This window comes from Fukomys damarensis, unplaced genomic scaffold, assembly GCF_012274545.1.
Source record: "Fukomys damarensis isolate Sample0158 unplaced genomic scaffold, DMR_v1.0_HiC HiC_scaffold_34, whole genome shotgun sequence".
In the NCBI taxonomy this organism is placed as follows: domain Eukaryota; kingdom Metazoa; phylum Chordata; class Mammalia; order Rodentia; family Bathyergidae; genus Fukomys; species Fukomys damarensis.
The window spans coordinates 5,665,688-5,691,823 of record NW_022900946.1 but is presented as its reverse complement, the minus strand read 5'-3'; the positions used below and the strand labels follow the sequence as shown (position 1 = coordinate 5,691,823).

The 26,136-nt window shown below is 42.4% G+C and overlaps 1 protein-coding gene across 1 annotated transcript in view; it reads right to left on the bottom strand.

Moving 5' to 3' along the window:
* Window positions 1–669: 669 nt before the first annotated feature.
* Window positions 670–26,136, bottom strand: part of Usp31 (ubiquitin specific peptidase 31) — a 72,420-nt gene continuing 46,953 nt past the window's right edge. The window contains exons 8-16 of the mRNA XM_010623452.2: window positions 26,015–26,126; window positions 25,419–25,513; window positions 24,053–24,130; window positions 23,340–23,469; window positions 19,766–19,885; window positions 17,277–17,502; window positions 12,304–12,462; window positions 10,563–10,715; window positions 670–8,507 (exon numbers count right to left, since the gene is read on the bottom strand). Of these exons, the coding sequence (XP_010621754.1) occupies window positions 6,943–8,507; window positions 10,563–10,715; window positions 12,304–12,462; window positions 17,277–17,502; window positions 19,766–19,885; window positions 23,340–23,469; window positions 24,053–24,130; window positions 25,419–25,513; window positions 26,015–26,126 (2,638 nt within the window). The 3' untranslated portion in view covers window positions 670–6,942. The remainder of the gene's footprint in view (window positions 8,508–10,562; window positions 10,716–12,303; window positions 12,463–17,276; window positions 17,503–19,765; window positions 19,886–23,339; window positions 23,470–24,052; window positions 24,131–25,418; window positions 25,514–26,014; window positions 26,127–26,136) is intronic.

The window sequence follows — 26,136 nt, the reverse complement described above, 5'->3', positions numbered from 1 at the left end:
CAGCGATCTCTACTGCCCCCAAGTGGTCACAGGTGATGTGACAGCTTCCACAGGCAATTGTCCTGAAAGGAGACAGCTTTTGGAAAGGTGTCCTCACAACAGGACCGTTAAACACCAAGATACTGGACATCAAAGGTAAGACAGGCTAGACAAAGACTGGTCTTTTTTTCTATTGCTATTTTCTCGTGATGGGACAGGGAAAACAACACAATGCCTAAAGTCTGTTGGAATTGAATTAGAATCTGAGTTCTTTCTTGTCTGGCTCCATGTCCCAGGACAAACTGCCTCTGATCTGCATATAATCACTAATTGTGAAAATTATATATGCATGTGCATGTTTCTTTAGACTTTTACATAGCAGTCTACAGCCATATCACCCTGAATGCACCTGATCTTGTTTAATATCAGAAGCTAAGCAGGTATATAAGCAGGGTTGGGCCTGGTTAGTACTTAAATGGGAAACTTTCACATAGAGTATCTGAGGAGTCCTGTAACTTGCTTTTTTATACTTTGCACACTGATTTGGGAGCACTCTGTACAGGTCAATGAAGTGCAGATGCTATTAGTCAATATTAAAGGTTACAGGCTGCCAAGAGGGAGAAAAGAGAAATATGGCTTGAAGAGGACATTGTGTAATAAATTTATTATATTTTGTTACATTTTTCCACTTTTCTCTTATTTCCAACTGTATACTATATAATAACTGCTGTTTCGGAAATAAAATGTTTTAAACATAAAAATATAAATTCTGTTTCTTAAAAGTGCATACACCTTGAATAACAAAACATACAAATAAATAACAGAAGTCAGTGACATTTCATGCTCTGAGTCTAAAATAATTTAAAATGTATGATACTTTTTTTTTCCAGCCCCTAGGAAAGACAACCTGCCTTCCATTTTATTGTACAACTAAAGAAGAACATTATACACAATTTTCGATGGTGCATGAACAATACCAAAGCATTTTGTGTACAGTGACATGACATGCAGCTTTTAAGACAACTAGGGAAATTCCAGTGTAAATATGAAAGAAACTGTTTCGGTAATGGGGCCTGAATTCAATTTTAACCAGTGGTGAGAGGCACAATTGGTGAGCAAACCCATATGAAACACAAATGCGTATCTGAAAGCCCACACAGAGAACTTCAACTTTAGAAACACTGTCTTTCCGTGAGGTATAATGACACCACACCATGTAGGATAGCACCTGGGAAAGCTCATACTGCATCTTCACAATCGTCACACCCATCACTGCTCTAGAAGGCCTTTCTAAAGAAGCATTTCCAACCTAGATTTTCCCTTCTATCTTTATTTCTTAAAATGGTGAACATACCAGGTAAACTGTGTTTATATTTGTAGGCAGCATAATGCTCAAAAAGGATGAAGCCACCTGAGCACAGCAAATTATTTGCAGATGTTGTAGTGCATTCAGCTCACCACAGATTAAAATTAAATTTCATTTGCCTCCATAGGTTAACATAAACTAGCCAAATTTTGGGGTGCATACTACTTTTTAAAAAATTACATGAAAAAAATGGCAACAAGAATTACCAAAAGGGGGGAAAAAAAGATTCCAAGTAAAATATTTCATATTCATTTTCAAACTAAGAATAATTCTAGAAACTACATTGTGGACCAGTAAGAATACAGGAGAGAATGAGCTAAGTAGGAAATCAGCAGTAGCCTGGGAGTTGCTATTTTCATTACTACAAAAAGACAATCGTTCTATCAAAAGCAGGGACAGGTTTCCAAGGCCAGAAAGGCTGTTTTCTATTTTCTTCTTTCACATTTTCTAACTTAGAGTGGTCCCCCCACCCCTAGGTCTCAGGCCCACCAAAGAATCCAGGAGAATGGCCCCAGGGAAGGACCCCTCTGTGACTCCGTCCACTCCAGCAACTGAGATCACCCATTTCCACCACCTTGGCTGCCATCAAGCCACCCATAAAACACTCCACACTCTGTATTGCAAACAGGAGACTGGTATCTTCTTTTACTTTCCTCTCCAGAAGAACTGAGCAATTGCGGTCACTGCTGAGTACTTCGTGTATGGCAGTGATTCTCAACATAATTCTCGGCAAGGGGACGGTGTATCACAGTGGTTCTTAATCCTGACTGCGGGTTAGAAACATGGTGATTCTGGGCCCCACCTCTATACTAAGTAGGTCAGGAGCCTGGGCGGGGACACAAACATTACTTCATCATGCTTGCAGATGCTGGGTATCACCACAGATGAGGCACTCGGAACACGCCTAGGAGAATCTCAGAGAGGATATGCATGAGGTTCGAAACAGCTTCTCAAGTCAGCTATGAACCTCCTTCTCTCCCAAAACGGACAACACTGGTTTTAAATGAGCATCAGATGGATCTAGACTCAAATGCACTGTACAACACTACTGCGAGTTTCAGGGCCTCATTCTTACTGTGATCAGTGGGAGGGGAGCTCCAAAGCTTCCCAAAACAGCTCTAAGTCTCTACAAAAGCATTTTAAAACTGTTGGCACTATTCGCAGCCACGTTCGTTCCTTGTGACCACAATAGAACCCTAGAAGATATAAAAAATTAAAATCTATAGAAAATGGCAGGTTATTTTTAGAACAAAATACTTTAGGAAAGTCTTCAGGCTAAATACAGTATGTACAGCAATGTATGCTCAACATACCTAATTTCACCCCTGCCTGCAAAATATTTATTTTACACACAATCTCACCAATGATTTTTTAAAAATTGGTAAGGAGAAATATACATAAAGCAAACCAAGAAGTCACATTCATGCTCATCTACACTGATTAAGCCACATTTTAAAAATTACAAAGTCAAAAATAGAGCTCCATAATCTAAGAGTTGCGTTCTTAAAACAACATTTAGTATAGTCTTTTCTTTAAATTGGTTGTTTGCATAGGTAGGAAGAGCATGCTTTCTTGGTTAGATGGAGGACATGCAAAATTGTTTTCATTACTAAGGGTAAAAAATAATTGGTCATGCTCAAAATGCAGCTACAGAAACAAACACTTTGGGAGTTGATCAAAGGCAGTATGAGACACTATTTATTTAAATAAAAGCATTGGATGACCCACCCCCAAAACATGTAATCAGATAAAGAATAATGTAGCCTTCACGAAATTAAAGGCAAAATAGCCTGCACACTAAAGCTATGTTTTGTGTTTATGATAGGCACTGGTTTGTCAGCAAATTTTGACCTTCTCAACTACAGATATAAGCTCCAGTGTGCCTCCAGAACATGTTTTATTGAATCTGTGCTTATAATTTGCATCCTATCTCAAAAATCCAGCCCAGTAACACTAAGTATCTTTGTTATCTGATAACAACCATCTATAGAGGAAACAGTAACTTGTCAGAATGTTCAGTAATTTGTCATAATGAAACAGAACATCTGATGTCCATCTACTTTTTTAAAAAGTTGTTTGAAACAAATGAGCTTTTGTTCACAGCTTTTCTCTGCTTCGTTTTCCCTAAAAGCTGCCACTACTGTTCATGTTTTTTCTGAGGATCATTAGAGGGAAGACACCCAAAACACACACACACATACACACACACACACACAAATCCACACATCTATCTCATACAAACATGGGTAGACACACTCTAATGTACAGTGATTATATAATGGACTTTTCAATCCCTAAACAGCAGACAGCTCAGTCTGAACTAGTAGATAAAAGAGTGCAATATCTCCAGAGATGAAGAAGGGCACTTTTGGTTTCTAGACAGAACATACATGCTCAAGAGGAGCACAGCCTTAGCCAACTGACCAGAATCCATTAGATCTTTCTGTTGAGAAGGAGCATTGCCGCTTTAGGATATTATGAGCATCCTCTGCTGGATTAGCTGTGTTCTCTGAGCTCCTCAGCTAAAGCAAATCCCCAAAGCTTTCAGCTTGCCTCTAAATTTACTGCAGGTCCTCCAAGAATGTTTGCAGAACAAATGAAGGATTAAAGAATGACTTCAAGAGTTTAAGGCAGCCTCACAGATAATGACAGCATTTTAGTATACAAGAAAGATCCCCACATTTGCTTTTTTTTATTGGACCAGCATATTACTTTCAGTCAGGCTACTGTCAGAATGAGAAAATACAAAGAGGGAGGAGGCAGTCCGAGACAACAGGAGCTTACTGGTTTCTGTGCTTCCACTGTCTAAGGGATTACAGAGGTGTAGGGCTGTCTTAAGAACTGATATAGCCTCAGTGCACTGCATTTTTACAGAAAAAGAAATCAAGAATAAAAAGGTTTATATTGGTTTTTTTTTTTTTAAGCAAACACTACAAATGCAAGTTGGTGATTATGTGGCACTTACAGAAGTGTGGTGATTCCTTGGTGCTTAACAGGAAGTGACTGCACTAATTAGGCCCATATGGTTGCTGACCAGAAACCCAGGCTTACTGCCCCTGGCAGATTATTTTTTAACCCTAAAGCTAATGTGTATTTATTGCACCAACTATCACTGGAGGGGGAAAAAAAAGTCTTTAACCCTAACAAAGAACTGAACTGAGCTGAGTAACAGTGTTCCTAACATAATTCACATTTCAAAGAGCACCTTCAAACTTTGGGGCAAAATATCCTCTTCTGTGGCTTCAAATTGTTCCTCGTTGTTAGGAGCAGTGAAATCTTCATTGTTAACCAACCATGGAAATACAATAGCTTAATGATTCCTAGATAATGCCATAATACTTACTGATTTTTTCTATTTAATTAAATCTGAAACAAAGACTAAATTCCATAGACAAAGTTTATATATTTTATTGTAGAAATTTTTTTCTAGGTCCCATGGAAAATTAAAATGATCTGTAGAGTTTTCTTTTTAAAAAAGACATTATACATAATAAAAAATCCATTCCTACAATAAAATGGTTACCACTGTGAAAATTAAACTAGTTTCTACTAATGCTTAACTGACTAGGGCAAAAAAAAAAAGTGTTATTAAAACCCTCTGGCTATTATCAAGAAATTTCAAATGAGACTTAACTCAAAAATTCAAGAGATACGCATTCAATTCCTCACATTGATGCTCCCTCATCTGCTGATCTCTCAGGAAATACAAGCAACACAGGAAAGTCAGTGGTGGCTCAACACTGACGGGGCCGTCAACGTGCGTGGGAAGCAATGACAGTGTCGGAGGCAGCCAGCCAGCTGCTGTTAACACCACGGCAGAGTGCACCGCAGCTCTGGAAAGCCACCAACGTTGCAGGCAAACCCAGTGGAGGACAGGGATGATGAGCAAAATGGGCAACGGGCCTACATACAGCGTCTACACGGAGCAGGCAGTAAGTTACCAGCTAATGCTCAAATCAGCAGCAATATAGAGTTAAGCAACCTACTGGAAATATTTCCCAAGAGGTGGAAAAAAGAAAAGAAAAAGGAAAGCCAGTGCAGAATTTACAGCTATGTATGTGGATGTGCTGTAATTACTTCACACACAGCAATACTGGGAAGGGTGATGACAAACGGATCTGTGCACCAAGATTTCAGAAAGAACTTCAAGAGTCTATGACCAAAAAAAGAAAAAAGTAAAGCACATGAACTAACTTAACATGCTAGATTTTATGGCAAACTGAAATGCTATTCAAGAAGAATCAGGACTATGACGCTCTTAAAATTAAGAAAAAATAGAAAAGCTAAAAACATGAGCAGGAAAGTACTGCCAGGAGACCTCCATAAAGCCTGAGAAAGTATAGATTTTGCTCAACAGATATTTCTATGAGGCTCCCCCTTTTCTACAGAAGAAATGCAGTTTATACTGACAATGCCAGACGGGATATTCTCCAAATCCTGCTTGCAAGTACTCGGTAGGAAATGAAATTCTCAGCACAAAGAAGACATAAATGAATTACTGAAAGGCAATCTTCACAAAGACTGACACAGGCAGGATCCGAACTGCTACACATCACTTCCACACACCCTCACTGATTCCTGGCAGGAGGCAGTTTCTTTCTAAAGTACAAGATGAGGAAACAAGCATGCAGACAAGGTGCATCATGGAGCCTTCAACTTCTAACAAGAAAAAAATCAACACCAGAGAAAGAAAACGGTATGAACTCATGCCTCCAGTTTAGAACACATCTCCTTCACGTATCTTTCAAAGGTGTTAACTGCTCTGCTACACCCTCAAGATCCCAATGGCCTTAGCTAGCAAATGTAGAAGGAAAGTAATTTAACTAGTGACCGGCTTTCTGCTTATCGTATCTGCCACCTCAGGACATATCCCAAGTGTCTAGATGGGCCAGGTTAAAGGTAGTGGAAGATTTTGCGTCTACCTCTGAAACGTCTATCTGTGGCAGTAAGAAATGATACAGTCAACTACATGTCACCTTCCTCTTTAATCCATTTCCTGATGCACATCCATCCTAGACTGGCTGAGTATTTATACCTGAGAACATTAGTGTTAAAATATTGCCCTTTACAAAGACTAGTAGATGGGGTGAAAGTGCAGAAAGCAAGTTTTTCCCTCTTGTTTTATTGTTAGCGTCACAGTTTTTAGAGCTCCTGGTGCCACTTGACAATTCCGGTAAGGGCAGATCCTGCTCAAATGAAACCCAAGTCAAGTCCCGGGCACTAATGATAGCTTAACTGGTTCACAGGCTTCAAAACCCTAGTGTCCAATGAAAGTCATTAGAGTTCTCTAGAAAGAAATGGGTACACTTGCTAACAGGGCTGTCCAGGGTAACATCTACAATTACTCCAGTTCACTCGGCATCGATGCTTTGCCTATGGCTGTTATTTGGTTCGATGGCAGAATAAGGCGACGCTTTTAACAATTTGCAATTGAACTGTCCTCATATATTCACACGCGCGCACACATACACACACGCACAGTCAGGCGTATGACCTGAAAAATACAAAACAAAAGCATAAAGGACTCTGGTGGGAGGGGGAGCTTCTAAATAAATAAACATCTTTACAGATAAAACACTTGGATTGCAGAACTATCATTAAGGTTTCTGAGAAGGCCGTGCAGAGGTCTGCATGCTAGCAGGTAACTTCTTGGAGACTTTCTCAGCAGACTGCCTTCCACTGGGAGACACAGGAACTGCAGAATCCAGCTGGGAAGACTTGGATTTTCGAGCAGACAGCAAGGAATGTTTAGCAGAAGCAGGGTCCTTGGAGACAGGCTCCTTTCCAGCTGCATGTGCATTTGGCTGCTGGGAGCCTGGAGTCTGGAAGCCTTTCTCAGATTTGTCATCCCCAACATTCTTACCAACTGACTTGACAGAGCTCCCACCGGCCTTTTTAGAGAGCAAGGTTGTCTTGCCAAGATCAGTGGACCGCCGGGTTTCCTTCTGTCTCAGGGCGGACTTGAAGAAAGACAGCCCCTTGTCCTCAGACTTGCTATCTCTCTTCAGACTAGATCGCACGCTCATGCTGGGGGAGCGCAGGCTGGCCATAGAGGAGCTCCGGACTTGCCTGCCGTCACCTCTACCCTCCCCAACCCTGGCCTGGCTCACCCGAGGAGAGCTGGGTTTGGAGCTGGAGGTGATGCTGGCTCGATCAGAAGCCAGGCTTTGTCTGGAGCCCTCTCTGCTCAAGGTCCGGTCTGAAGTCCTGCTCTTCCCAGGTGGGAAGGGGCCCCTGGAGGCAGGGCCCGAGGCTTTTTTGGCAGATGTAGAGGAAGCAGTGTAAGCAAGGGCAGAAGCTGACTTCTGCTTCTGTGGCGAAGGAGATGACGCAGAGTCCTGGGACTTGGAGGACGCCTCCTTTCTGAGTTGACCGGGGGCAGGGGATGAATGCCTCCCACCGGCCCTGGAAGATGAATCTGCTTTGCTTCGAGAGCGGGAATGCTTTAGAGAGACTTTTACTGGAACAGGAGAAGAAGGGGATGTACTTGAAAGAGATGAATCCTGGCTTGCCAAGGCTGGCCTCCCCTTCCGCAAGCTTTTATCTGGCTCAGAAGTGCCTTTGGAACTAGGAGATCTCTTGGTTGTGCTCTCTGGTTTCTTTGTGAGTGAGCCTGGGTGGCTCGGGGACTTCACATCTTTGACTGGAGAGCTGTCTACAGAATCGCTCTGATCCACATAAGCAATCTGATTGTTGTTATCAAATGGATCAGAGACTGGAGGCAAGTGATCCCCTTGTGCTAAGTTTTTGTTCTGTGTATCTACAACACTGGAGTTCAATCTGCGGGTGTCTGACTCGTCTCTGAACACACCTTCCATGACAGCCAGTGGAGCCCGGCCCACAGCCTTGTGCTCGCGTCGACTGTGACTGTCACTTGGTTCCTGGTAACTGCTAGAAAGATTCCTCAAGCTACCAAAGCAAGAGATGGAGACCTTGTCATCTACTGCCTCCCCAATCTTCTCCAAGGTGGAGGCAGAACTGTGAATTGGAGAGTCCCCTGAGAATCGGGAAGGTGAATTGGAGCGCAACTGCAGCTTAGCAGACAGGGACCAAGAAGGTCTCATGCAATTTTCATTGACGGCCAAAGGGCTGGTGACAGAAGATCGGGATGACAAGCTCTGACGCTGGACACTTCTCACAAATGGTCGAGTTGAAAACCCACCTGAATACAGCAAAGAGAATTCTGTTAAGCTCAACCAACAAAAGCATTCCAGTAACCTTGTAAGATACTGAATACAGAACAAAGGCAAGCCTCGTGGAATGACGAGGACTGGCCTTCAAAGCTAGCCTGTCCGGAGGTAAGGACAGCCTTGTGACTTCAACCTTTACAGCCCAGTTCCCTTACCTATACATAGGGGCATCCTAGGGGTAAGCAAGCTGCTCTCTGGACCTATCAGGAGTCAGCGCACTTTCCCTGTAAAGGCCACAGAGTAAATCTGTCAGGAGGTCTGCAGAAAAACCACTCAACTCTGCCACTGAGGCACAAAAGCAGACACAGGTAACAAAAACAGGTACGGCTGTGTTCCAGAAACCTTTCCTCACAGAGAAAAAAGAATGGGCCATGTATGGCCTGTGGATTGTAGTTTGCCTACCACTGCTCTAGTGTGATAATTAAATAAAATCTTAGACATCCTGTGCCCAGCAGAGTACCTGGTGTTCCCCAGATGCTCACTAAACATAAGCTGCTAATCCAGCTTCTTCCTGTCACTGAGGGCCATCTGCAACTCACAGGATGAAGTCTTTGCCCATGATGACACAATGAATTATAGGCAGAGGTAATACCAGAACCCATCACCCTGAGACCCTCTCAGTGCCATGTGCAAATTAGTTTGTGACAGCAGGCTATCAAAGCACATCAATGGTAAGAACTAGAGGCTTGGATACAGTTACACCTATCCTGAGTGACCTAAAACTGCCAAAGAAAATACTCATCATTAGACCAACAAAGAGTACTTGTATTTGCAGCAATTTAAAACGTCCAAAGAAAACATTCTAAACTGAATTACTAGACACACTTGATACTGTAGCTGTGGCAGTTATGAATTCCATCTCTATAAAATCCCGAGACCCAAACTCTGTCCTAGAGTACCACCCAGCATCATTAAACGAGCACCAAACACAGTGTTTAAAAACAGATGGGCAAACCAAGCATAGGCTTACTGTTAAGAGTAAAGCCTAAGTTTCCAGGCTGTGTTAAAAATAACCTCTACCTAAACATGTAAAGGTTCACAGGTTGGCTTTTCATAAAATGTTAGCAGCTACAAGGAGCTTGGTGTTACAGCCTGATAATCTCATTTTATAAATAAAGAAGCAACAAGCCAGAGAAATGGCAGAGCTAGAACCATGACGCTGATCTAATTTGGTCTTCTTCTTCCAACTTCTTGCAATTTTAGCTCCTTTTCATTTTCTCAAATTATCCACCACCACTAGAAGCAGATTAGAGCGACTGAAGGGCTGGCTGAAGAGTGAGGCTTGTTGAAAGATGAGTCACAGTTCTCACTGTCGAGGCTGAGCTCATTCTCTCTTCCTCCCAGCTCTCGCACTGGTTGCCTGGTCCTTCCCACACCACCAGGCTTCCCTGCTAGAGCCAAGGTCTGCCCTGCCATTACTCAAGCAGCGAGGCAGTTAAAAACAAATGCAGAGTTCAATTTTCATCATATTTTCCCACTCTTTATATTGTAGCTATGTTTAGAACCACAAGCTAGGAGAGTCAGGGGCCTCCTCACCAGGCTGGGAACAGATAACTCTGGGCAAGGTACAACTTCCCTAAGCCTTTAAAGCCATTCTAGGGATTTTTAAAAACACTTTGGAAAAAAAAAATGTGCACATTATTATTCAGAGTTAAAGCTTCAGTCTGCACACCAGATTATCAGAGCAGAAATAATAAAGTAGAAGTAAAAAGTCTTGGATCATGGCAGAAAAGCCAACAACCCTCTTCATATAAAATGTATCTGTGGACCAGGGATTTAGCTCAGTGGCTCTGGCACCTGCCTCGCAAGCACAAGAACCTGAGATCAATCCCCGGTACCAATCAATCAATAAATAAATAAATAAAATGTATCTGTTATGATGTGACCAACAGCCATGCAGCCCCAGTCACTAGGTCCCCTTTCGGTTCTCCAACAATCACTTGGGACTCTGTTCATAAACCTGAGGGACCCTGTGCTATGTCCGTCAGTTGCCACTTTGGAAATTTGTCACCAAAAGCCACACCCACCATCATCTTCACTTCTTTCCCCGGTCATCTCCACGGACTCTGAGAGTGAGGCCAGGGAGGTGCGTCTGGAAGAAGCTGCAGAGGTCACGCTGGCTTGCTTGCTCCCCGGGAGCCGGCTCACCCAGTGCTCACACAGGGAAGAACTCGTGGAGCCTGTAGAAAAGGAGGTGGGCACAATGGTCAGCCAGGGTCCAACAGTCAGACTGAGCGCCCATATCCTAGGGAAGGTGCAACAGCCGAGCTGCGGGTCCTGACGTCCTCACTGCAGGGCTGACGTACACTCCCAGAGCCAAATAGAAGATGAAGAAACAAGGCAGTTCCAACAGACAAGATTTGCAGGAGTCACAAATGCAAGGTTAGGGAAGAACACCTCAGAATGCAATGTCTGAATCTTCAGAGTTGGCAGGGGAACAGAATAGAGACAGACATTCTTCACACATCATCCACTCTACAAACATTAAGTACCTACAGGCCAGGCACTGTTCTGACCACTAGCAGTCATATTTCTAACTCAAATAGAGAAAAAGCACAGCACTTAGCTTGAGTGCCTTAAGGAGCGGGTGACAGTGCTAGGAACAGAACCCAAGGCTTGCCTAGTGCATGTAAGTACTCCACCACTGAGCTGCAACCCCAGTCTCTTATGGAAATGTTTAACCACTCATAATATTAATAATACACACAACAATGTGTCAATCAGTCTGTTTTAGGGATGCCGTGAACCATGTGTTAGGGCAACAGAAAGTGCTGGTGAAACTGTCTCAAGCGCACCTCAACAGCTGTCCTTTCTGCTCACAACTCCGGACAGCACAGGAGACCTCAGAGCACTGGAGCTCCACCTCCTGTCAGGAAATGAGTGGCGACACACTGGGTGGGGTTTGGCTCCAGCAAGGGGGTTGCTTCGCTTGAGTAAAGCTCCCTTCCGGCTGCTCTAAGCTCAGTCTTTGTGGCGTGGAGTGGGTGGAACTCACCATTCTGTCGCCTGTCCTGTTGACGCTTTACCATGTTACAGTCCTCTGCTATGCTGACAGTCACACCCTGAATCAGGAACATGCCCCGTTTGGATAATGTGCGCTGCATGCATACTGTGTGTTGGTATTCACTGCTCTGTTTGTTGGTTGGCTTTTTTTTCCGGTACCAAAGATCAAACTCGGACCTTGTGCTTAGGAGAGAGGCGTGGTGCCACTGAGCTGCAACCCCAGCCCCAATGCTCTGTTTATTAATGTAACAGGCTGGATGAGACTAAATGCAAGCCATCTAGTACTACATCCCTCAATCCCCCTAACAAAACAGGTCACCTCTGAATTGGGAAAAAGACTATTTTTAATGCTTTTCCCCCTTTACAAAGCGTTCTTCACATGCTTTTACCTAATGTAGTGAATACCATGATCCCACTAAGTGGGTGTTATGATCACACTCACATTAGATGAACACATGGCTCAAATGAAACAAGCACCAAGGAACCCATGGTGGAGGTTTCAGAGCAGCTTCTACACTGGCTTGTGTACTCACCCCACAGGGAAACAACACAAGTTCCATGCCCTGTCTCCTTGCTGACCCGCAAGTGCCCTCACAGTCCACCCTCACGTCCTTGGTTACAAATATGTAGGTTTCCAGATTAAAAGGAAACGTGAGAATCAATCTGATCAAACTGGCAGTCATGAAGCCTCCTGAGATCCTGTGGACCATGAATTACAATCTTCTGCTTCAGGCAAAACTGACCAAGAACAGGAGTCAGTCTTACCTGCCACCGAGCTGTTGGCCGACCATGAGGGGATGGCTGTCCGCCTCTGGTAGAAAAGGATGTAGGCTGTCTGTGTGCACACCTCATCTTCTGACAGCTGCTGCACATCACTGTCATCAAAGCAATACCAGAGACCGTCCACAGAGTTCTTACAGTGAGCTGCCAAAAGGAGCCAACAGTCAGTACCAGGGGGAAGCCACACCTGCCTTGCCCTTTCACCCACAGACACCATCTCTCTGGATAATCTAATTAATTCGAGAACTGTATAAGCCTGTACATAACACAGAGGTTAAAAAAGTCAAAACTCCGTATCACTCAGGCAAAATATTTTGATAAATTCCAAATTATTCCAAGTAGACACATTTTGATTTCATCTCAGAAAACAATATACTTATTTAAACCACTGGATCTCAACTATGCCAATTTTGCCCTGCAGGGGACATTTAGCAGTGAAGGGGATATTTTAATTGACACAACTGGATGGGAGCCTACTACCAACATGTAGTTGGTAGAAGCAAGGATGCTGCTAAACATTTTACAATGCACAGAACACCACAGAATTATACAATCAAAATGTCAATAGTGCCAGAACTAAAAACCTTAATTTAAGCATTTAACATTCTAGTGTTTATTAGACACAAAATAATACAAAGAGAAATAATATTAATAACCCAGCATGTAACTTCTATTTAACACTTATCATATGCCAAGCACCCCATTTTAATTCCAAGACTTATTTTATTATTTTATTCTCAATTTACATATGTCCAAAAACACTACCAGCATGCCCATGCTCACACAGCTGGTAAAGGGCAGAGCCTAGCTCATTTCCAGTCTCTCCAATCCTTGAGCTTTCACTTAAACCTCTGTTCTACCTTCTTCTCTCAGCAGATACTACAAACAATGCTTCATGGGAGTTCTCTAGCAAATTGAGAACATATAAGCTCATGGATGTAGGAGGCCTTCTCCTCAGTTCAGACTCTAAACTTGAAATAGAAATAGAGCATTCAAGCACCAACAAAAATTTAAACAGTTTGATGTTGGAGGCATGGGCTTGGCATGCACAAAGTCCTGGGTTTAACCTCTCACAAAGCAAACTTAAGAGTTCATGAAGCCAAGTCACCAAGTTTCAAGGAGTCTTATAAGACTGATCCAAAAAGGCATATTAACATCTTATTTTCTAAAAATATCCATTTATTGGAGTGAGATCGAATGAGTGCTAGAATATCTAGCTGAATGCCAGACTAAACAATTATGGCTCCACAAACAGAGCATGTAAGGACCTGAGAGGTACTAGAAGTGAATCCCTCAAAAAGCTGCACAACTTCAGCAAGTAGAGAACCAGAAGAGATGAATGGGCCCCAGACAAGGAAGGGTTACTGTACCAGATAGGTCCCCAAAAGGAAAGCAGAGAAAGCATCTATGAACATGGGAAAATGTCATCTGCAACTAAGGACCACTCCCCCTCCCCCAGAGTCAGAACTGTGGAGAAAGGGAGACACAGGCAACAAACAGAGCTGAACCTCGCCTGGCCAATGGTGTCAGGTCAGGCTTGATGTATAAACGCTCCAGTTGGCGAGGCCTCCTACTCTGGAGTGGTGATGGGAGGGGAGCAGAACGTAAGGTGGGAGCAAGAGCCCAAGACAAGGGGTACAGTAACCTTGCTCTAGCTTCAGTCTACTTTCCTTAGGGATGATTTGTTCTCAGTCATGGTGTAGAAGCACAGTAACTCATTTTGGAGCAAAATCTATTTGCCAAAAACATTCTGCTTGCTTTCCTCCCCAGCACTACCTTCTGATTATGTTTTCTAGGCCAGTGCCACTTGAACTGTGGCTCACACTGGCATCTGGCCACAAGGGAGGCACCAAAAACAGAGAGAAGCATTCAACAGTTTTTATAGCAACTGGATACTACTATAGTGTTTTTACAAAAGTACTGGCTCATGAAGGATTAGAAAACTGTAAGTACAAAAACCAGTCTTCATCAGATAGTTTGAGAAGCACTGTTCTAGAATCCTTGCACAAGTCAGCCACAAACATATCGTGTAACTACAGCTAGAACTAGTGCAAAATAAGGAACATATCAGAATAGACTTTCCAATTGAAAAGTTTAAAATCCAGCACCTTTAATTCAACAATGTTGAGGGTATCTGAAGTGTTCTCTAATCTAAGACTTAAATTCCAGAAAACCAGCACTATAGCTTAAGTATAGGAAAGGGAATATAATATAGAAACTATCTGAGTAACTCCGAGGTAAGGGGCCCCCATGAGGCAGTCATGCTCACTTTCTGCTTACTACTATGGTACCCAGGTCAGAGTAACGTTACCTGTCCAGCATCAAGAGCTGGAAAGATGGGTCTGGCTTCTAACCTGAGCTCTTTTCACTAAATTATACTGCCTCCAAGGCTTTTTAGGCATTTTCCAGAGACTGCTCTAAATGAAGAGCAAAAGGATATGCTAAAACATAACACTATCCTATTTTTCCCCAAAATTTCCTGCTCAAAAGCACATCACAAGCCAGTCTATATTTTCCTGAGGAACTGTATTAAATGGAAAATGACTTCTTTACCAAAGCTTAAGCTGGATGAGTATCAATCAAGAATGCTGACAATGGCACACCAGATAATCAATGAAATTACATTAGATAATCAATGAAATTAAATTATTTTAAACGTTTTCATTCTAAGACCATGAGCATATAATTCCATAACTATCAAAGAACATGAGTATTACTAATAATGACACAAAAGCAAAAACCCAAGTAGCAGAACTTTTATATAAGTGGCTCTCACAAAATATACACATAAAATACATAAGACACCAAATACAATATCATAACCCAAACGGCTTTAAGTCAAAGTACAAGGTACGATGTGTTTAAGCATGTAAGTAATATCTAGTCTTCTACGAAGTCAGAGCACCTCTGGAACCTCCCTATCATTCTGTTTCTTCTTGTAAGTGCTTCCTAGGGCAAGGAGAGGCTGTCCAAACTGGTCCATTATGACACACTGAAAAGTTGGGGTTATTCCTCTCACAAACAAGTGCTGCCAGCATCATCTAAATATTTAAAGAGATTGAACAAAAAAGATTTTAAGAGTAAGAAATGGCATCTTCCTGAGCTCCTATCCTGGGAGGGGCAGGGGGAATATGCTGAAAGAGAGCTTCTGCAGGGCTGGGAAGGCTGGCAGACTCTTGCCCTTGGTGATGTGGGGAAGGCTAACTGCAAAGGAAAGAGTCCTGGAGAGCACAGCCCTCCTTTACCTCCCCTTACCTCTGTAAATACATGGTTAGCACTACTGTGCTATGCTCTTGCTACAGAAACCACAGAATTGATGAGATAAAGTTCCTGAGAAGTACTGTGTGAAACACACTGAGTATAAAGGATGCAGAAATTATAGTCCTGGCCACCCATGCAGATAAATCAAACTAACAGTATTATTCTCTCTTCAGTCCTTATATAAAACAGATGTCCAGGCAAGAAGCCCTAAAATCTGCCTGGCCTTCAAGTGGTTTTGCATACACTTAACCTAACAATTCCATTTCCAGAACTCCCAAGGAAATTCAGAACTAAAATTCAGAAAAAGTACATACACACAAATATTCATCAGTGTTAGAAGGCAGGGATGCATCTAAGAAATGTGGTGACAGGCAGTTTCATCACTTGAACCTCAGAATGTAGTTACACAAACCACCAGGTGATGTAACCTTATAGAGCACTACGGTAAAAGCTGTACCTCTGTGACCACTCCCTCCTCCGGTCCCCTGCCTCTACCCACGGTTCAGACTTCCACCACAGAACCTACTACACTTACTGCAAGTTTTACTTTATCTATCTCTCCCCCTACTTGATTATACTCCTGAAGAAAGGTTAAGACATATTTATCTCTAATGTGACAGAGGCCACAGCAAGCTAAGTAAGTGCCTAATGCTGCCTTCAATAGAACACACCAGTATAATCACAACAGTGTAAAATAACAGCAACAATTTACAGAACACACTGGCAGTATATGCCATACGCAAAGTCTTACCTATATAGAAGACAACATTATTCAGCCTTAAAAAGGAAGAAAATTTTAATGCATGTTACAGCATGGATGAACCTTAAAGACATTATGCTAAATAAACCAGTCATGAAGAACAAATACTGTATGATTCCACTTTATATGAGGTAGCTAGTCAAATTCATAAAGACAAAGAGTATGGTGGCTGTTAGGCTACAAGAGAAAAGAATGGAAATTATTCTTTAATGGTGGCGAACCTATGGCACACGGGCCACAGCAGGTTGTTTTCACTGAAAGCTCTAAAAGGTTTTCCATCACTGGAACAGAATTTCAGTTTGAAAAGATGAAAAAAGTTCTAGAGATATATAATGATGATAGTTGTAAAACTATGTATTTCTAATGCCACTGAATTATATACACTTAAAATGGTAACTTTCTTATGTATATGTTATCACAATTTTTAAAAATCTTAGCAATGGTTATCTAAGTCCATGGATCATGATCTTCTTTCCATCTCTCTCTAATCTCTAAATTTCATATGATGAACAGAGTTGCTTCTGTAAATGAAAAAGTAAATTTACCCCTAGAACAAAAAGAATAAAGACACCATAAAAATGGTTCAGAGTCATTCTAAGAAAGGCAGAGGCTAGAATCTCAAAGAAGTAAAGCAAAACCTTAAATGAGGAGTGCAAATGGGATAAACAGAGTGAATCCCCTGTCGACCAGACAGTGCTACCCATACACATACTGTCCGGTCTGATCTGGTAACTACTAAATGACCCAGCTCAGGACAAAGACGAAGGTCTGTAACACACTTGCTCTTAGACAGAGACCTGGAGGATGAAGCGCCCTCACAACTGGTACACTGCCCACTGGAAGAGAAAGGGCCGTTCTAAAGCCAAGTAACCCTACTGTGAGCAAAACCCGCCTGAAGCAATGTCAGCACAGACACACGGCCTCTCACGCTGCAGACCTGTGTAGTGCCCCCCTTGCATGGTGCCATGATGATTGCACACAGCATACAGGTCATAGATGTAGTCCTCGGGGTCCCTCCCGAGTCCATAGGGCCGTCTCCATGGGGACCAATGGGATGGCAAACTCCAGCTGCTCTGGCTTCTCTTAACCACATGAGGTGTCATGTCCAGGCCAGTCAAAGGAAACTTGACCATGTTCTGAAGTTTCATACGCTTGTCTCCTTCCTGTCACAAGAAGAAAAACAAGTTCTGATGATATTTTAATGCAAGCAGATGGCAGATCAGTTCACGTAGAATGTGGATGCTATTTGCTAAAGCCGTCGGAGTCACCTATCTAACGTTTCCCAAGACACACATTATAGTAAGGGAAACAGACTAAGAGTTTCAACTGTCTAGAGCAGTGAGGACAAACCTTCTAGAGCTTTCAATGATACAATAGCCCACTGCGGCACATGTGCCATAGGTCACCACCAGTGGTCTAGTGGAACAAGTTTTAATACAATTAAGATGGAGCCAGTAAGAATCTATATACAGAGAGTAAATGAATCTCTTGGAGTCTTCATTTCTTTACCTGTTAAGAGTGTTCAGGTTTTCAATTTACAAAATAATGGGCAAATTTCAGGTGGTTATGCGGATACCTCTGTCAGAGAGTCATGGAAGTTAGTGGAGTGGTAAATACGTGAAGGACACATCTAGTGGCTGACCCAGAGAAGCCACTTGACAAGCAGTGCCCCCCAACATTACCAGTTCACATTGACTTAGCTTAATGTATCTATTTAACTGACAATCTCGAGCAATTCGTATTTTCTATTAAGTGCACAGGCTAATCCTTTGAAAGTCAACCACTAGTTGAATAGACTTTTACTACATGTTTCCTGTGGTCTGTGTCATAGGAGCTTTACAAAACTAATCAGGCATAGATATGTCAACCCCCAGGAGCTAGAGATCTATTTCGGGAAGAAAAACTCATAAAAGAAAGGAGAAAGCCTTCTAAATAGTCAGGAAGGCCAGGATGAAGACTGTTGACCTTATTCTGTAGTGAAGGGGGAAGCACTGGGCTTTTATGGAGGAGGTGATGTCACTGGAGTTCTGTGTGAGCAGCAAGTAAAGTATGTTAGAAGGCACAGTAACGGAGGTTAAGAAATCAATTTAAAAACACTGTAATTGGGACCAGCTGCAAAATAACACAACGTCTGAACTGGCAGGGTAACAACAGGTATGAAGAGAGGGAGACATAGAAAGATTCCATGGAGAGGCACAGCTAAGCTGCAAGGACTGCCTAGGTGAGAAGGATAAGAGAGAAGAGTCAAAGATGACACTCAGTTCTATGCTTCTGGAAGGGAGATGTACGTCCAAAAGAAACAGAAAGCAAGGGAAATCAGTCCGTGTGGGGAGAAAGAGACAGAGAAGGCGGGCATCCACACCCTCAATCAGCTTTCCCCTTGTGGAGCCCACAGCATACACCCATGGAAGTATGATGAACAGAGTTCCTACACAAAAGCCCTGGCCTCTAGGGGCCGTGTCACCCCTGCCACCTCTGCGTCCTCGGAGGTCCTGCGCATGGCTCAGCCTGATTCACATCTCCATGGCCAAAGCTCTGTTCCAAGCCAGCAGCAGCCCTCCCCAGATGACTGCCATCGCCTCCTCCTACCCCACCTGGCTTCATTCTTATAGTCCCTCTCATCACTCCTCCAGACAGGAGCCAGAATGACCTTTCCAAAACACACTCCAGCTCCACCACCATCCCGCCCTCTGGAGCACCAGCCCAAGGGGGGTGTGTTCCTCCAGATGCGAGTGCTGTGTTCCTCCAGCTCCCAGACTCTGCAGACACTGTTCCCTGTGCCACTATAAGCATCCCAGCTTCCATCTCACCTGGAAAACACCTGCTCATCCTTCACAGACATCCTTAAAGCCAGGCCTGCAGACTCTGCTCAGCTCCTGTTTACCTTTCTACAACAGGGCTGCGTGAGAGAATCGTGACCTCAGGGAACAGACAGGTTTTTCTGGAAAAACTGATACACAAAGCAACACAACAAAGAGCCTATCTTCTCTATTATGTATTTGTGATTCATCTCCTCAATGATGCAACAGTTCCCTGGGAGCAGGTTGACATTCATTATTACATCAGGCAGAAATGGAACTCTTTCTCCTCTAAAAAGGATCTCTACTCTTTTTTTTTTTTTTAACCCCAAGTAAACATACCAAACTTTAAGCAAAACATCTACAAGTCAAAAGTAAACCCTCAAGACAAGATAAAATATCTGCAATATAAACTAAAATGGTTAGGACTTAAAGGGTCACAGAAAGCTTGAATTTTGCTTTGGGAAATAACAAAATACAACCCCAAATAGGGGCAAACATGCATCTATCCACGTGCCTACACAGGCTCACTGGATCAAACAGGGACTCCAAAGACCCCACACACCACCCCAGGAGGCACAGGAAGCCCAGGCTCGCAGCCCTCCCCTATGACAGAAGATTCTCTTACCTGGCGAAATCTCTTGAGGTGTATGATAAGCACATCAGGCAGAGTCCACAGGCTCAGCGTGATACTCCCCTGCTGCAGCTGCTTACAGTGTGGGCAGCGCCAGGCATCATCTGGGGCAAGCTGAAAACAAGGAGCACGACTTCCGTTACGCATTGCTTCATGCAAGGCCTCAAGAGACAGCCGGACTAACTTCTTGTTCAAGTCATGGGACAACTCAGAATCTCTCTGGAAACTGCCCATGAGGGAGCCAGAGGAGTAACAAACACAATCACAAGTGGCCCTTGAGCAGACGTTGCACCTGAATGTGTGCTGACCAGATTATCCTTCACAGAGGAACAACTAAACTGGCAGATATTTCAGAGAGGATTAGGCGTCACAGAAGCATCCCAGACAGAAACAGTGTACCCTCAAACTCAAATCGTCATCTTTCCATCAACATGGACCCTCCTTCTGCTCCTGTATGTCCTATCTTAGCAAACACCACGGCTGCCCACCAAAGAATCACACCAAACTCTAAACCCTTCACACTTCCCTTCCCTTGCTCATGTCCGTCCAAAGTCATTCTCTCTCTGCCATTCCTCGTGGCTGTCTCCCCTGCATACCCACTGATACCATCTTCACTTCAAGTCCTCACTCATTCTATCATCTGGACCTCATCAATTCTATTTTTCCCCTAAGCACTGAATTTTCCAAATAACCCTCCCCTCCTGCTATCAACAAAATCTTTCTAAACATCTATCTGAGGCCCTAAAATTCACTTATGCCACCTCTGTGGGGACAATTTCAAGATGAGGATGTATGAGCACAAGAGATGCTAATACGTGAGAAATGTATTCTGCCTTCAGAAGATACACCAGATCTGGGATCATCAGTATAATGAGGTAAAGGAAGCCATGGGAATGGATGACATTTCCCACTGAAATGGAAAGGAGCCAAGGACAGATTTTGGAGACTGCCTCTTCTTAAGGGAAATACCAAAACTCAGACGGCACCAGAGCCTGCAGATGCACAGTCAGAAAAAATCAGAACCATCCCCTTTGTTCATGTAAGGAAGAGAATGGCAATGAGTGGTCATCAGTGCTACATCCAGTGTAGGCTGAGCAGAGGCCACTGAACTCAACATATGAGGGGCCTCTAAAAACTGCAGAGACCTGTACCAAAATGCAAGTTAGAGAGATGAGTGGAGGAGGTGGGGCAGGGGGGAGGGCACACTGAAGGTAAAGTTGGGCAGAACAAAGGAGAAAGACTGGTATCTAACTTCAAAGAAGAACAGAACTAAGGAAACTTTATTTTCATGACAAGGAGACTAGTCATGTTTGCAAGAAAGGTAGAGACAAAACTTTAGGTAGACAGGAGTAAATCAGAAAGACTGGAACTAAACTGCCATCTGGTAAGCCCACAACTCCACGTGGCATATTAAAATTCCCAGTACAGGATCTTGTAATGCAAAAGGAACACGTTTTTGTTTATCTAACTCTAATATATTACAAACAGATGCTCTCATAAAATACAGTAAGAATATTGTGACAATGTCTAACTGCTCCGACAGTTTCTCAGCAGCTTCTCTGGTTTCTGTATTGATCTCACTGTATGCTGCTGAAAAGCTCTCAGACCTGCAGACCACACTGCCATCCCGCCTCCTCCTCCTCTATATTTATTCTGTTATTTTGGGCCTGATACTGACTACCTCGCAATGAAGGGAGCCAGCTCAGCAGACAGTGATCCCCCTTTCAGATGGCCTGCCGCAAAGGTCTTCCACTCTTAAAACAAAATCACTCCTTGTCATTTGCCGTCTTTAGATTCTGCCTTTTACAGAAAATTAAGTTCAATCCCTTGTCGACAGCAAGTGCCTGAAATTAACTATAAGATCCCTTAAGGCCTCTTCTGTCAAGTAGGCTAGGCATGACTTCCAGGCACCCCACTTCCCGCACGTTAGAGGGTGTCCCAGGTTGCCATCTCTTAAAATGAATGTTTAAAGCAATTAAAAGAGCAGTGCTGTCACCATCGGAGTTCTGGGCACTGTTTCTAATGCCCCTGTCACACAGCACGACAGTGGCTCACCCCATGTGGCACTGCTGATCAATACTGAGCCTGAAGACTGTCATGCAGCCTACTGCTAGCTAAGTCTTTCCTCCTCCTCTTCTATATTTGCAGTATTATTTTGGGCCCAATATTGAACTTCCCAAGTACCACTCGTGCTTCTAGAACATGTTTACTGAACATTTCCCATGTGCCAAGCACTGTTCTAGAACACTAGAAAGACAATTCCTGCTCTCTGTCTTAACTCTCATGCTGTCTTAACTCTCCTTTACCTCTCACGTTCCAGTCACAGCCTCATTTTATACCATGCCAAGCTCCTTTCTACCCCAGGACCTTTGCTTCCACTTAAATGAATGAATCCGTTTGAAATCTTGCTAGCATCAACTAATCATTCTAGGTCAGGGAGATGTTTATGGACACCAGTGATGTCATCTAGTAGACTTGCTCACCTCCGACCTTTGTGGCATTGTTCTCAAACATCTCCCAAGTCATGCACTTATCTCCCAAGAGATAAAAAGAACAGGGTGCCACACACAATCTACAGTCAGGCACTTTATAAAGGCCAAAGCTGAGAAAACATGTCTCATGAAAAGCTACTATTAAAGGAGCTACTATGAACAGCTTGGAGGTAAGAAAATTCTTCAAATATTTGAAGAAAACTGTGAGTTTTGAGTATGAACAAACTTCAGAGAGAGCACTGCCTCGGTTGTAGTGACCAGGAGACATTTCAGGTTAACTTCAGTCACTGTCAGTGTTATCCAAGCCCCTCAGACCCTCAGAATGGAAGGTACTCAGAGCAGTCACCCATCTGAAATTAGGCAGACAGATCCAACCACAAGAAAGTGAGTTTTAAAGTACCCTACGTACAGGAGTGAAGACTAAAAGCTAATGGTCAAAATCATTATCCTAAACATCAATACAAGATTAGGTAAACTCCAAGTGCTCTGCCAAGGTTTCTTAAAGTCACAGAAGAACACACGTGCCAAGGTCTCACACACAGAGACTTATCTATCACTCTGTCTGTCCGTCCTTCCACTGAAATATTTACTGAGTCCCTATCGACTGCAAAGCACTGCTGTCCTACAGAACTTTGTGCCCACAAGTTCAGTACAGAGGCCATTATCCACACGTGTCCACTGAACACCTGTGATGGGGCTTATGCAGCTAAGAAAGAAAGATTCTAATTTTCTGTTACTTTAAGTTTAAATGGATCCTTACACCTAAGTTCTCAGTTGAAAAACACTGGTTTTTGTCATTAAGGAAAATAAAACTTCTAAATAGAAAAGAAATCATCAATAATTTTTTAAACAATTTTTAAAAAATTATAAAGATTCATTTCTACAGCATTCCACTCTATCAAAAATCTAAACTGCTTTTGTCATGAGTCCTAAAGGACTTGCACTTGCATGTGCATCATCTATGGAAACACAAAATCCTGGGGGTCTTCTGGGCCAGATTTTGTTTCTTCACTGTCATCTTGTCGTGCCCCTGCCAACCACCCTCAGCACTCAAGAAGTGCTGCCCTATCTCTCACCCGCTCCTCTTTGGTGTAGAGTTGGAAACACTGGGATAAGGTGCAGGTCTGAGGCTGATGATGACGTTCCTTCTGCAGACGGACACTTTCTGAGTCAGGAATATATTCATCCTCAGTATTAACAAACAAGCTGCAAGTAGAGGATAAAGCCAGGTATCAGATGATTTCTTACAGAAGAGACACAAAACTACAATTACAACTTTACAAAGCAGCTATGAATTCACAGCCAAAAGATTCACATGTAAGAAAGCAAAAGTGGTCATCCAACCCCTCTGCGTGTTCCAAAATGTCCTTGAAAGGTTCTCCATTTGCAAAGTTATCTTAAGAACTAACTTGAAGGTAATTTTTCTGGGATTATCCACGAACAGTGCGGACTAAATCACATCTGTCATTTGAATCTAAGGGTATACATTTGACATAGCTTACTAGAGCTGATGAGCCAGTAATAAAAATCAAAGTAATTGTACCTATATAGCAATTAATAAGTATATGGCTTCTCTGTCAGTAGCAGATAAATGTTCTAAGATTTTCAGATAGGAAGACCATACAGGAAAGGAATAACAGCCTGCTTTAAAAAAGGATTAACAACAAACTTAGCTAAAGAGATGAGAGATTTATGTTTCAGCTAATTTGGCAGATCAAAAGTGTGCTACTAAAATAATTAAAACAATGAAATGACTGAATAAATAAATATTAAGTTCAAAACTACTCACAAATCTTTTGTCTCCTTGTCCCATTCTACTACTAATTTCACATGAGCAGTACCACCGGGTCCACAGGACTTTAATGCCCTACAGAATAGGGAAGCCACATATTACCATCTAAGAAATGATTTCACTTAAGTTCAATTATATTCTTACCTAGAATCCTGTGATTTCTGAAAAATCTTCATAGTTCCCCAATAGAAAACATTCTTAGTGAGACCATTAGGTGCTTGGATTTAGTAACTAATTTACAAATAGACTGAAAAATCTTTAAATTAAAATTCTCAATAGAGAAATCAGGGGATTGGAAAAAGCTGGTATCACATTATAAGCTGTCCTCAATCAGGCTTACCCACACAGAGACTAGACCAGCCTCCTGGAACAGTCTGCTCTCCCACTCCTCCACCCTCTCCACACTCCAAGCTTAACACTGGGGCCCACGCTGCTCCACACTGCGTGGTCCCTCCCTCCCTCACAAAAGCAACACCCTCCACCCCTGCTCACCCACCACTGCCATCGCCTGAGAAAACCTTTTAGCACTCAGTAAATATCACTCTTTTACTTTCTTATGCTATACAATATTCTGAATTATAATCTAATCTGTTTTCATCTCTAAAATCAGACAGGAGGCTTTAAAACAGAACTATATTGTATATTTTATTTAAATCCTGAAATTCAGACACTATAATATCTGTTGAAAAAAGCCATAATAAAAACATGAATTTCCAATTTATGTATCAATATACATATATGTAATTTTATTAACACAACAGGCCATCATAAGCATAACTGAAAGCACAGAAAGCATGAAGTAGCAAAGAGAACTAATCCATGGGAGGAAGAGAAATATTGTAAAAACTTGAAAGAATTATGGACCCAGGAAACCACACACAAAGGCACACATAAAACAGTATGGATTTTCAAGCATTACTTTGATACTGTGGAAAATTTAGGGTAGTGGGGAAAGAAGGCAAGGTCTGACAAAAGGAAAATAATCAGAGTTCAAACTGTGCAAAACTTCCTGTACTACGGAACTTGGGCTTTTTCTTTTAGGCCACAAGTTACCCTCTCAGGGTTTCAGAGAGGAACAAGGCATGCATAGAAAGCTACTATGGAAAACAATCTTGATAAACACAGAAGTGTAATTTATCTGCAGTCCCAGGACATACTTAATTTGCTTTCCTGAGTGCTCCAAGACTTTTCTAATTATAACAAAGTACATAAAATACTTCATACTTAAATATGAATTAAAAAACTAAGTGTTTAATTTCAAAATGAACTTAAACCACCAATTACACTTATATAGGAACTATACAATGTTTCGCTTTAAATTGCACACGAGCACATGTGAAATTCTAGGTGATGTTTTTCTTACCTTTCTACTGTCGGGTGGCACAGGGGCTGTTCCTCCTGGGGCAGCAAGTATGTTATCCCCACGACACTGACCACGCGCAAACTGAAGGGACACACCTGCATCAAATGTCCAATGGAAACTGGACTGAATTTCTCTTCAGGGGCATGTGGCATTATAGCAAACTGTGCTATAAAATGCTTCTCTATAATACTGCTAGGTCGTTAGGCCATCTTAATATACTTTATGACTTGCCCAAATGCAATTCATATATTAAATATTATAGAAGACAAGTAATACACTGCTTGCACTGCATATGCACTCACTGGTCTTCCACAGACACCTTAACATAGGAACAGTACTTTAAAGGTATAAATAAAAGTTCTACTGTAACTTCTCCAAGCTGAGCACATACTGAACTTTGTTAGATAAATACTGTCAAAGAAGACAAAGCAGTTCAAGGGAAATCCTGTAACAACCAACCAGCTCCTTTTATAAAATGACAGTTAAGTTCTCAGGCTTGAAAATCTGAATAGAAGAAATTCAAATTTCATTGTAAGGACTGTTTCCTCACTGGATACATATGTATGCTCTGCTGGGATATCAAAGTATTTACACACCTGAATGCAAACAGTAGGTCTCAAGAAATACTTCATCTTTTCCAAGATTTCCTTCTGTAAGAGGTCCCACGCTATTGTCTTCTCCAAGTGCAGGACAAAAGGCAGTCCAAATCTACCACACA